This window comes from Aulonocara stuartgranti (assembly GCF_965226115.1).
Source record: "Aulonocara stuartgranti genome assembly, chromosome: 6".
In the NCBI taxonomy this organism is placed as follows: Eukaryota; Metazoa; Chordata; class Actinopteri; order Cichliformes; family Cichlidae; genus Aulonocara; species Aulonocara stuartgranti.
The window spans coordinates 41793802-41806982 of NC_138944.1; the positions used below are offsets into that span (position 1 = coordinate 41793802).

Here is a 13181-nt window from a genome sequence, read left to right on the forward strand (position 1 = left end):
TGTAATAGCTTCCTTAGCTAGCTTATCTGCTCTTTTGTTACGCTAAATACATACATACATACAATTCTACACCACATATACTAAAAACTAAATTGATGTTCTTTTTTGAAATCTTGATATTTTATTTTATAATTCAGGAGCCACTACTGCTACACCAGTTGTTTCAGTTTTTGGCTCTGTATAAATCTGCAAGTAATCACTCTACTTGATCTCTACTCTGTTATAAAATTCTTAACAAATATCTGTTATATTTCTTCTCTTTTTAATATCTGATGTCTACAGTTGTGTATTTCCATGGGTCCTAATTCTGTGCTATATACTTGAAATACTCTACCAACCCACCCAAAACTATTTTTTAATCCTTTCATTTTTCCAAAACACTTTCTTAACAGGATGACGCTTATTATGAGCTTTCAGGTGTATCCAATAATTAACCATTAACCACTGTCCCCTGATCCGACTTGTAAAGCAGGCTGATTGGCTCTTGGGTCTGTGCGCGTTGCCTACGTCATGCAATAAGTTGACGTCAGTGACGCAGACGCTGGTTCTGCTTTTGTTTTTTTTGTTTTTAAAGCTTATTTATCACATTCATGTTAAATACGTAAACTTTAATCCACTGATAAAGACAAACCGGGGGAAGACACATTTTCTTTCGATTCAACCTTTTTTGTCTATATGACGCGATACAAAAGGTGGGAGGGCCGACAGGAAGAAGAGAGTGGAAACATAATTCAGTTGGTAGACTCCTGTATTGAAGGGCTCTGCTGAACCGGAGGACCTGTTGTTCTGTTGTTATCTGTACTCGGCTTAATGAAATTACTGCAGTATCCGTTTGATAATAAGGAACTCGCGCTTCCAGCTGTCATTGTGCGCAGGTCAGGTTGTCAGAGGAATCATTGAAGTCAGGTTGGTAGCGCCACTTACGTTTCTGTGACGAACTCATATGTTCTTTAATATGGAAATAAAGAGAACGCATTTGTGTCCTCGGTGCACTTAAACTATCTTGGTAGGCTAACTTGATGAATTGAAAGACTAGCATAAGAGTGAAAGACAGTTCAACCAATGGGTTAAGAGGTTCAATGCTACTGTGATTTTGTGGCCAGTGGTATTGAAGGGAGGGCGGGTCTGCAAGTCAAACTACCGTGCTGGCTGGAACTTCCAGCGTTGATGTTTACAACAGTGTAATGGAAGTTGTTTATGTAAAACAGCTGACGTTTGACCGGCCTTCAGACTAGCCGCTGTCTCCTTGCTGTTGGCACGCAGGTACCGAACAAGCCAAATTTGAAGCTAGTTAGCAGCATGTGTGCTCTGTGGATCTGACAGTGTTTGCTAAATGTAGGCCTGTGTCGGTGATCGTTATTTATTCTGAAGCAGTTAGAGTGCTGTCAGATTCTGGTGGCTGCGTAGGCTTTTTAATACATGAAACGGGACACAGCGGCTCATTACTTTGCTTCAGTCTTAACCCTTTATAATCTCGATTTTTTAATAACCAGGTTTGATCTAAAAAGTATGACCCCTGTTCATAAAGTAAATGGTCAAATGTTGCCTCGAACAGTGCTCACTGTATACATCCATTGATCATGTATTTAATGTCATGTCAAAGTATGCAAAGAAGAAACATGCGTGTACAAAAAAAGATGTAGTCTACTACTTTATTTTTCACACAGGTAAGTGGAAATGTAGCATATTCCTTTATATCATCTAAGTGTCTCCCTCCTGTTACAGATGGGTCAGGCACTGTGGAGGCTGCCTCCCAGACAACAGCAGCAGCTTCAGGAAGAGCTCGCTGATCGACTGGCTGAGAGAGGAGGGGGACGACAGGAGCAAGGTACTCTGCTTCAGAGCAGGAAACAGAATTGACTTGGAAATGATGGAAATTCTATATTTCACTGAAATTTTGAAACTGAAACGTTCTGGTGTAATTTATATAAATATTCCCGGTGTTAGACTGCAATCCAGGGTGCGGCGTCATTTATAGATGTAGCCAAGTTCTCTGAATGATATAGATTTAAATTACTATCTCCTATTTGTAATAGTTTTATATGTGAAGATAATGAATCAAAAATATACATTTTCTTCCGCTCAGTCCAGGGTCATGGGGTGGGGATGCTGTCACAGCTGTAACAGGGGAAGAGCAGGGGCTCACCCTGCACATGTCACTGATCTGTCAAGGCTAACACAGACAGATAACCTGTCACACTCATGGCCGATTTAAATTCACTAATTACACGTCTTTCGAGTGTGGCCAGAGAGGGGAACATGCAGACTCCACACAGAAAGGGCTCCTGGATTCAAACCAACGGCTTTCTTCCTGTGAAGTGATGGTGCTAACCACCACACCGCTGGACAGCCCTAAAGTCAGCATATATTTATTTATTCCTAAATCTGTATATATTATTAAGCATTAATGAGTTTCTTATGCCATGTACAGTAATTACACATGCTGTCATTTGAACTGACAGCTAACTGCATTTATCCTCTCCTCTTTAGGTTTATTTTTAACTTTTGGCAGTTTCTACCAAATCCACTGAAAACAATTAACCAGTGGTGAAGCTTAGAGTCAGAAAATGATTCATTTTTCTCCTCGAGGTGAATTTCAATGTCTGCGACTGAATAGAAAAACATTTTCTTCTTTACCCAGGGAGAGATGCAGGCTCGCAGAAAAGAGCTCCACAGCACTGCTATCGGCCTGACATCTATCATCTGCTGAGAACACGCAGTGGCGGTATAAACATACAAACACACACGATGCAATCTGTATTAACAATTCATGCCTGTCGGGAATCCAAACATCTGTGACCATGTCCCCAGGGAGGAAAAAGTCCTTCATTCTCGTTTACTTACATTTGGGCTTCACTTCTCTTCACTTTCACTATGAAATAATCCACTCAGTGAGATCATGTGAGATAAGGATTTCTAAACTAAAACAAGGAAATAGGTTTCTGTAGCATCCTGTCCTTTGAGGCTCCATTTTTGTTTGTGTGTTTGTTACATTGTCCATTCCACACATCAGTCGGGTCCCCCTCTGACACGATCGTGCTTGGGTAAAAACTTGTGATGCACATGTACTAACTTGTTATGTTGTAAACTGTTTGGAAGAGGGACCGCTTTATTGAATAAAACCATGCTGATCGCATCTTGCAGACATCTGCTCTGTCAGTTGATTGCACCACTTGATAAACCTAACTAAACAAGAAACAATCAAACAGTGTCAGTAACTACAGCTTGTTGGTCCAACATAAACTAATCAAAGTCTATTGGCAGCAACCAAACAACCCAATGACATCATACTCTGTACTAAACATGTAACTTTAGACACTTATTTCTTAAAGCCAACTTGACATATAATGTTAAATCGATGCCTTTATTAATGTAGTGTTTCATCTCCACTTCAGTACTGTTTAGTTGCTTCTTTTAACATTTTGTACATAATCAGAATAGCTGTAGTTAATAGGCTATTACTTTTGATTCATATGCAGGACGTTAAACCTAAGAAAGAGATAAATACTTTCATCCAACTTGATTATTAGCCACACAGAAAGGCTCCATCCGGGGTTTCAACCTGGATCTTGCCATTAGGTGAGGCTGGTGGGCTGTAACTATTCTATTGTAGGAAAGGATTGTATGCTGTCCGAAGGTTTCCAAGAAATTTGGGTGTAATTAGTGAGAGGCATAGCTGTTTGGCCATGAGTTCTGCCATGAGTTCTGCTTAGTAAATGAGTTTTTTAGCATGTACTTAAAATCAGGACAAAGTACGCGTACAGTGCTTCAAGTCAGTTTGCATTTTGAAGTCCTGGTACTGGGGTCTCTTAGTTGGCCCCGAGGTCTGAACACACTGCAGCTTAAGAAAATGTATGCAAATCGAAAAACATAGCAAATTATGAAAACGTCTTCATCAATTTCACAGCTCATATGTTCTAAAAGCACGCAGTGCAACCAAATACAGAAAAATGCTACAACTAAATCTGAATATGTCTGTCTATTTTGTCTCTCCTTTTTTGGTAGGTAAGGAACCTCATGGTTTTATAGACTTGGAGATGCTGCCACCTGAACTGGGCATCACCATACTGTCATACCTGAATGCTACTGATCTGTGCCTGGCTGGATGTGTGTGGCAGGGTCTGGGAAATGATGAATATCTTTGGCAGGGGTAAGGCACTTCACCTCGGTTTTTTCTTGTGGTAATTACATTTTTACTAGAAGTGTTACAAATGTCTATGTTGTTGTTTTTTTTTTTTTAATAATCCATGTCAATTCCTCCAGGCTATGTAAGTCCACTTGGGGCCACTGCTCCATCTACAACAGAAGGCTTCCTGCTGGTTTCTCATATAGAAGACTATACCTACAGCTAGATGAAGGCAGCCTGACATTCAATGCTAACCCACAGGAGGTAATATATAAAGTTACACCCAGGATCTGTAGTAGAGACGCATCAACTGTGAATATTTCTTTTGTTTCCATCAAATCTCCTGCCAGCCAATATGTTAATTTTTCCAGGATTTCAGTGTAAGAACAAAATAACTTAATCCCCGTCCTTCACCTGACCTAATGATTTAGTCAAAGGGTCAGTATTGGTTGATGCGCACATCTGGATTTGGGGCATCTGCAGTCTGTTGTCTAAACCTTCAGTGATAACAGTTGATACAGTTATACACTGGAGGAAATAAGTATTTGATCCCCTGCTGAATTTGTAGGTTTGCTCACTTACAAATAAATGAATAGCATCTGTGTGAAGGGAAGCCAATGCAGGAGAAATATTTATCTCTCTTTCTGGTCCCTGTCAGTACTCCTGCTGGAACATTTTGGATCAATTGAAGGCTTTTCAAGGAGCTTTTAGTTTTTAGCAATAAATGCATGAACTAGTTTTTCAGCGTCACTCTGAGACAGGATATTTCTAACTTTAGAGATGTTGCACAAATGGAAGAAAGCAGTCTTACATATTTGTTTAATATGTGCGTTGAAGGACATGTCCTGGTCAAAAAGGACTCCAAGGTTCCTCACAGCGTTACTGGAGGCCAAGGTAATGCCATCCAGAGTAAGAATCTGGTTAGATACCATATTTCTAAGCTTTTCAGGGCCGAGTACAATAACCTCAGTTTGATCTGAATTAAGAAGTAGAAAGTTAGCGGCCATCCAGGTCTTTATGTCTTTAAGACATTCCTGCAGTTTAACTCATTGGTGTGTGTTATCTGGCTTCATGGACAGATAGAGCTGGGTGTCATCTGCATAGCAGTGTAAATGTATGCTATGTCTTCTAATGATGCTGCCTAAGGGAAGCATGTATAATGTAAACAGAATTGGTCCTAGCACTGAACCCTGTGGAACTCCATAATTAACCTCAGTGTGTGAAGAGGACTCTCCATTTACATGTACAAACTGGAGTCTATTAGATAGATATGATACAAACCACTGCAGTGCAGTACCTGTAATACCTACAGCATGTTCTAATCGCTCTAATAGGATATTATGGTATCGAACGCTGCACTGAGGTCTAGCAGGACAAGCACAGAGATGAGTCCACTGTCAGAGGCCATAAGAAGATCATTTGTAACCTTCACTAAAGCTGTTTCTGTGCTGTGATGAGCTCTGAAACCTGACTGAAACTCTTCAAATAAACCTCTGCAGATGATCTGTTAGCTGTTTGACAACTACTCTTTCAAGGATGTTTGATATGAAAGGAGACTGACTTATGATTGGTGATGGCTAAAAAGTGGCTAAAAGTGATGGCTTTTTAACTACTGCCAGCTTGAAGGCCTGTGGTACATAACCAATTGAGTCGATAGGTTGATCCTATTTAAGATTGAAGAATTAATTAATGGCAGGACTTCTTTGAGCAGTTTTGTAGGAATGGGGTCTAAAAGACACGTTGATGGTTTGGAGGAAGTAATTATTGAAGTTAACTCAGAAAGAAAAATCTCTAAATAAATATCAATGGTGCTGAAAGTAGCTGTAGATAATGTTACATCTGTGAGATGATTATGGGTAATTTTTTCTCGAATGGTCAAAATTGAGTTTGCGTTTTCCAACAGGGGTGGACAAGGCTAAGCATCAGGCTTTCAAATGAATGAAAACTCTGTTTAGGTCTTTGGTTGATCAACAAGCTAGAGTGGGAGATTGCTAGCATAACAAAATAAACTAGCAACCTGACTGCTCATTAGTTTGGTAACTCTTGTAGTTCAACAGCGCAAATGACGGCGCTGGGCTGGGGTCAGCATTTACTCAACGTTAGTGTCATTGTGGGTTATTGGCTAGCTTAGCTTTAGCATGCTGTCTGTGCAGGTGCATGTTGTGTTAGCAACATTGTGCTGTTGTTTCTGTCCTCAAATAGTCTCTACTTTACCATTGCGCTCGTGTCCCTTTGTGCGAAAAAAATCGAAGTAATGTCCGTATCCACACTATAAACTGTGCCACTATTTTCCTTTCCCCAACACACGGACTGAAATCAGCTAATCGTAGTGAGAGTGCAAGAACCAAGCTGTCGTTACACTGTCACCACGCCTATATAATAAATACTGCATGAAAATTGAGTGTTTTGTAGATTGGGAGACGCTGCCGCTCACAGTAAAAGAATTTGTCGGCTACAACTTGTAGTTTTCTCTTGGGAAGCATTTGTTTTAGAGCTGCCTCTCTGTTCGGCGGGCTTTCTGTGTCTGACCCTGAGACGCAGACGTCCCCCTTCCCTGAGTCGCTGAGTCAGTGTCTAGATTCTAACTTTAGTCCTACAAGTCTTTGCTATTTCAGAGCATCATTTTCCTCTTTGTGTTTGTAGGGTATCAGTTACTTCATGTCCAAAGGTATACTAGTGGATCACCCCACTGAGCTGGCAAAGTTTATTTTCTACACCAGACGGCTCAACTGGAAGATGCTAAGGATTTATCTGGATGAGAGGTTAATACACACACACACACACACACACACACACACACACACACACACACACACACACACACACACACACACACCACTCTTCACTTGACATTCACAACAGTTTGTTAAGCTGAAAGGTTGACACTTGCAGTTCATAGGTCCATGAATGTTTAGAGACAGTCACATCATAATAGATTAGTTTGCAGTCCAGTGTGATGGTGCTCAGAGGGAAAATGTTTACCTACTGTGTCCAAATACATTTGGTCCTAACTATCCCCAAATATATAAATATGCCTTTACTGCTAACTATTAAATGTATTTTCATGTTAGTATAGATATTTTAATATGTTTGTCTGGAACAAGTCTCTCTTGTAAATGACAAATTGAATCTCAATGGGATAAATAAAGGTTAAATAAATAAAGATAGTATCTGTATGCTATTCTGTGACTGCAGCTTGTGTGACTGTATGTTTCTGTGTGGGCAGACGGGATGTCCTGGATGAGTTGGTGAAGCTCCATAACTTCAGTAACCAGTTTCTCCCCAATGCTCTGAGGGATTTCTTCAGACACATCCATGCACCCGAGGAGAGAGGAGAATATCTGGAAACCCTTATTACCAAGTTCAGCCACAGGTTTTGTACCTGTAACCCTGGGCTTGTTCGAGAGCTGGGCCTCAGTCCTGGTTAGTACTTAGTGTTCCTGCTTTAAGTACAGGAGTTAACTTAAGTGTCACCAGTGTGTCTGGGCCTCGAGATGGCTCTTTGATAGAAGATAGTCTTCTTCCTCTTCAGCTGCTTCCTTTAGGGCTTGTCACATAGGATCATTTCACCGTATCCCTCGCATCCTCCTCTGTCCAACCAAGCCCGTGCATGTCCTCTCCTCTGTGGGCCTCCTCTTTTCTTCATGTCTGACAGCTCCAAATTCAACAACCTTTGCCCAATGTGTCCACTATCGCCTCTCTAAACATGCCCAAAACCATCTAATCCTTGCTTCTCTGAATTCATCTCCAAACCATTCATCATAGCAGGTCTCACTATCATCTTGTAAACCTTCCTTTTGTCACAAATCACCCTGACGTCCATCTCCACCCACTCCACCCTGCGTGCACTTGTTTACCTTTCTTGTGCGTCGCGTTAAACGGTTGACCCAGCATATTTAAATTCATCCCCTTTCACTCTTTCTGCTCTGTGTTCACCGTAGCACCCGCCTGCCTCTCACACACACAAGTGTATTCTGTCTTGCTCCTGCATAGCTCCACTGTTGCAAGCTCTCTTTCACCTGCTCTCATCTGCAAACATCAAAGTCCATGGAGACTCCTGCCTGACCTTATTTGCCAACTTGTCCATCACCATAGCAAACAAGAAGGGGCTCGGAGCTGATCCCTGATTTAATTCCACAACCACCTGGAATCCATCTGTCACTCCGACCGCACACCTCACCACTGTCTCACTTCCTTACTATCCTTCCCCAGCTGTTTATGCTTCTGATTTTCTGACTTCCTCATACACATTTCCTAGCAGCTCCATTTGACCCTCTCAAAGAACATCTCATTTGCATCTGTAGAGCTCTTTCTTGGCATGAAGATGGCTCACCAGCTTTATCCCTCTGTAGTTGCTGCACATCACTCTTGTTTTGGAAACACTGTACCCTTCCTCAGCCATCCTTTGTTAAATAGTCTGATCAAAAACTCCTCCAAAATAAGACACGGTACGTCATTTGAACGACCTGCCTTTCCACTCTTCATCTGCTTCATAGCGGCCCTGATTTTGTCTCATTCACTCTGTCCTCCATCCGCCCTCCTCTCTCTCAGTTTCTGTGTTCATCATCTCCTTAAAGTACTCCTTTTATCTACTCAACACACTATCTTTACCTGTTAGCACATAGCCACTGCTATCCTTAATCTGCTGCACATCTTTTCCATCTTAATAATCTCTCTGCCTTGCCAGTCCAAGTCCTTTCATAATGTCCACCCTCACACACAACTCTCTGTAAAACCTTTTCTTTGGTGCTAGCATTAAAGAGATGCCCAGCAAACACTAAGATGCTAACATTCGTGGATATTTTGTTTTTGCCAGAACTGTTAAACTGATGTTGTCATTGACAGCGAACCGTCTTGTATTTGATTTCTGAAACAGATAAATGATAATAAGAGTAAAACTGGAAGCTTCAGTTTTTCGGATTCAGAAATGTCGAGGGAGTGTGATTTTCATCGTCCTGCTGTAGTAACAACAAACTGTAGTATGCAGACATGACATGAAAACCTCATTCACTGCCACATAATAAGGATGTCAGAAGGTTTTATTCTTTCCCTGCATTTACCAAAGGCTTTGTTAATGTCAGCAGAACACAGAGAAACCAATGCCTCTCTGGATTATTGCTAACTCGTCTGAACTGCTTGTGTGGTTAGGAATTGTAGCAGGATCAGTCTGACACTTTAGAGCCCAAGACTAGAGAGGGATGGATTACTGCCTTTTCATGGATGTGGTAATCTAACCACCTGTCCCCTCTGGAAAGTCTTGGAAACAAGAATGCTCTAGAGCTATTTAGTAGTAGAAATCACTCAGATTGACGAGTTTTTCCACTTTCTGTTCCTCTCTCCAATTCCAATCTGGTGCCTTCTCTCTGCAGATGCTGTGTATGTGCTGTGCTACAGCCTTATCTTGCTCTCCATCGACCTCACCAGCCCACACGTGAAAAACAAGATGTCCAAGAGGGAGTTTATCAGGAACACACGACGAGCAGCACACAATGTTTCGGATGACTTCGTAGGCCACCTCTACGATAACATATACCTGATCGGCCACGTTGCTGCGTAGCTCCAACTGTCAGCTGACCGTACTGCACTGAAAAAATAAGAACCGGCCTCGTGTCTAAAAGTATGGATCACCACAGAAATGGATTCGAACAACTTTTCACATCTAACGAGGAATACGACGGCTAAATCTTACTGGAAAGATCAGAAACAAATAAAATTGTCACTCCACTGCGAGAGACACTGCGCTACCAAAAATTAATGTTGACATGTGAAAGAACCTAATTTCTTTAAAACCCAGTCACTGCAGAGGAGGAGATTTGAAGCAGAGCCACGAAGACACTGCACTGATTGAAAGGGACTACTGACTGATGGTGGAGGAAGAGCAGGAAAAGCTTCGTCTTCAGTCTGTTTTCAGATGTCAGGGTAATTCTGCTGATTCCGTTTAGCTAAGCGCTGCTCGTCTCTCAGCTGCAGGACGAAGCCTGGCTCACTCTTGTTGGTAGTGACACACGAAATTAAATGGAGCTAACACAGTATCAAACATACCATCAGTTTAATAAGAAGATTAATTGTTAAGCAGTTGAGCCCATGCTATAAACAGTAGGCTTGATCAGCCGTATGGACACTATGGCTAGTAGATCAGTTGTAGACTGTTTTTGAAACTGCTTTGCTGAATAAGCCTAAATATGTCTCAAAACCCTCCGAACTATAATTTAACCACTGGGCTCTCATCCTGAGGCATAAGAGTCAGTACACATGAACACTAAACGATGCCATGTAACAGGGTTTTACCTGCAGTATCTGTAACAAACACAAGTTATGGAGGCTATAATACTACTGTGGCAACGCTGAAGTCAAACAGAGGATTCCTGCTGCAAGTCGGAAAGATTTTCTAATTATATTAATGAAAGAAAATTGAGACACTATATCCACATGTAGTTTAAAATGAATGTGTGAGAATCTTGTTCTTGCAGGAGGGCTGCTGTTGTAAATTTTAAATATTGCAAATTGCAATACAGTTGATTGTTAGTAACAGCTAATAAACATGCATATCTTTAGTTACTTTTAGTTGAAAGTGAGTATGTGATTTAAGAAAACGTGTCATAGCAGTGGCTTGGTGGTGATGGAGATGGATGCTTATTAAGAGAAAAATAGCTCAAATCAAGTGTAGAAGGAGATAATGTTAGCCAAGAAAAGAGGAGTTTTATTGGGTCTTTGGGGATTTGCCTCCTGAACAGGGGTGGATGCCAGAACTCTGTAAATAATATTCATAACAGAGTATAACTATGATTTAGGGCGTTCATAAAACTGTGTCCTGAACAGAGTTTAGCCCAACTGCTACAGTTTAGTTTTATTTCCTGAACAAAAAAGTCTTCCACTTTGTTCTGTGACATTAATCACATGTAGTGTAATTCTGTTTTACAGTAACACCACAACCCCTGCAAAAGCAGTCCCATGCTTTCAGAGGTCAGTGAGTCGGTGCTCTCAAGTTTTATTTAGCTTTCTATTTATATAACTAGCTGCACGGTGTCTGAGCTGTTATTGATGGATTTGTAAGGTAACACTACAATAGGGAGGACATAGATTGATTGTGGATACAGATACTCATTCTACTTTTTACTAAAAGTAAAGTTTTAATCAGGTGACCTGAACCATCTTGTAGATGTGCTGCAATATGCTTCGGGTGCTGGGGGGCTTCCCATGATGCACGGAGCACTTCTTCTTCACTCACCTCTCTGTATTTAATTATGAGCAGTGATTAAACTCTGGTTCTCTCCTGTAGCGTGCTTCCTGTCCTGTCTCTCTCTGCTCTCTCTTCTTCTCTTTATTCCCCACCACAATACTCACTCTGTGCTCGTAGCTTCTAACAGCGAGTGCCAACAGCCAGAATGTAGCTGCAGCTAAAGGGATCACAGCGTTCACTTAATGTAACCATAGCAACAACACATTTTCTGTGGTTTAATTAAGGGTTTGATTTTATTTGATCACGGTGGGGGTATTGTAAAACAGTCAAAAGATACTGGTTTTGTTTTCTGTCCAACTCATTCTCTTCTTTAGATCATTATCACTCAGACATTTGACACGAATGTTTAAATTATGAAATCTTTATTGTTGTTTTTTTTCTGTGTTCTTATGCTATGAAAGTCAAAATGCACTGAGAACTTGTTCCAAGGATGTGTCTTTATTTTCCTGACGAGTTTCAACCAAGGGAGAAACTTGTGGCATTCCCTCAGAGCAAGCGAGACAAGCAATGCTCCTCTTGTCTAAATTAAAACGTACGAAAGTAAAGCGATCTCTCTCCTTTAATATCAGACGTGCTGTCGTGAATCCTTATGCTACGCTAGCGTTCTCTGTGTCCATCTCGTTAACAACGACTGAAGCTGTGCAAAGCTGAGATGCCGGCAGCTGCTTTTCTGGTGAATTGCACATGCACAGCTAAATGCACTGAGATCAGTTACAACCTGTGCTTGGTGTGAAACTCAGCTAGCATTACCAAGTAAATGACATTAAGTGATTTATCAAAGTCACAGATGAGTTGCCACCTTAGCAGGCGTATAACAGAGTAGATGGAGTATGGAAAAGTATTTAATAACTTAAAAGTAAACCTCTTAATTCAGCAGATTTTAAAATTATTCATAAATTTTACCTTTAAAGAAATTTTTTTTTTCCAGCGATACGTGAACCAATCATGAACCAGACACACATTGGGTTGTCAGACGTAGACTAATAGAAACCAAAAACCCAACAAACACTTACACAGCTATGAAAAACCTGATGGGGATCAGATAGGAGCAATGCTCCACGTTCTCAAGCTTTCTAATCGAGCAGCAAGCTGTCCGCAACTAATTAGCATTAAGAATAAATGAGAGAAGGACGAGAACATGATAATGGGACTGACAATAAAAAATGCAACAGGACAGTGAGTGTACAAAGGCCCCGAGGTCACGTGCAACACGTCTTTGTGTATAAAAACTGGTGAGAACCAGAAAAGGTTAGGTTTAGATTCTGCAAGGTCGTCATTTTCTGTTAAGCAAAGCTCAGGCTTCAGTTAAAGTTAACCTTAGGATATGTGGTTGTTAAGTTCATGACTCATTACACCGGCTTCTTCCTCAAACTCAAAAATAACTGGAGTGTGTAAGAGTGTTCGTATTTGAGGTAAAACATTCAATCTCGACTCCAGATACTTGATGTGTGTGATTCAGAGACAGACGCAGAACAACCTGTCCCCTGCTGCTATTTGTTTTATGCACTGCAAATGATTAAAGATCGGGGGCTACAGACACATTCCCATCCATACATACATGTAGGCACACTTACTGCTGTGCATGTGTGACCATATTCATACAGTGCCAACACAACTGATTGCTAAAAGAAGGAACTTAATGTTGTCGTCAGCTGTGTTACTACTGGAAATGCTTGAAAATTGGACCCTTTTTAAAACGTGGATAATACAGCATTTAATTTACAGAGAGAATGAATTAGGAATTTGCACTATTTTTCATGAAATTAGTGTTTCAGTAATATGTCACTGAAAACACAAATGTACCCACATCAGCTG

The 13181-nt window shown here is 40.9% G+C and overlaps 1 protein-coding gene across 3 annotated transcripts; it reads left to right on the plus strand.

Moving 5' to 3' along the window:
• Nucleotides 1–482: 482 nt before the first annotated feature.
• Nucleotides 483–11911, plus strand: fbxo8 (F-box protein 8). Of its 3 annotated transcripts, none has more exons than XM_082536092.1 (8): nt 483–692; nt 1726–1828; nt 2642–2725; nt 4006–4150; nt 4264–4390; nt 6770–6888; nt 7353–7549; nt 9496–11911. In XM_082536092.1, the coding sequence occupies exons 2-8, from the start codon at nt 1726–1728 to the stop codon at nt 9681–9683; spliced, it is 963 nt and encodes a 320-aa protein (XP_082392218.1). In that variant the 5' UTR covers nt 483–692; the 3' UTR covers nt 9684–11911. The 3 variants fall into 3 exon arrangements, with proteins under 3 accessions (XP_082392218.1, XP_082392216.1, XP_082392217.1); XM_082536090.1 differs by lacking the exon at nt 483–692 and adding an exon at nt 701–906; XM_082536091.1 differs by lacking the exon at nt 483–692 and adding an exon at nt 1118–1263.
• Nucleotides 11912–13181: the final 1270 nt, after the last annotated feature.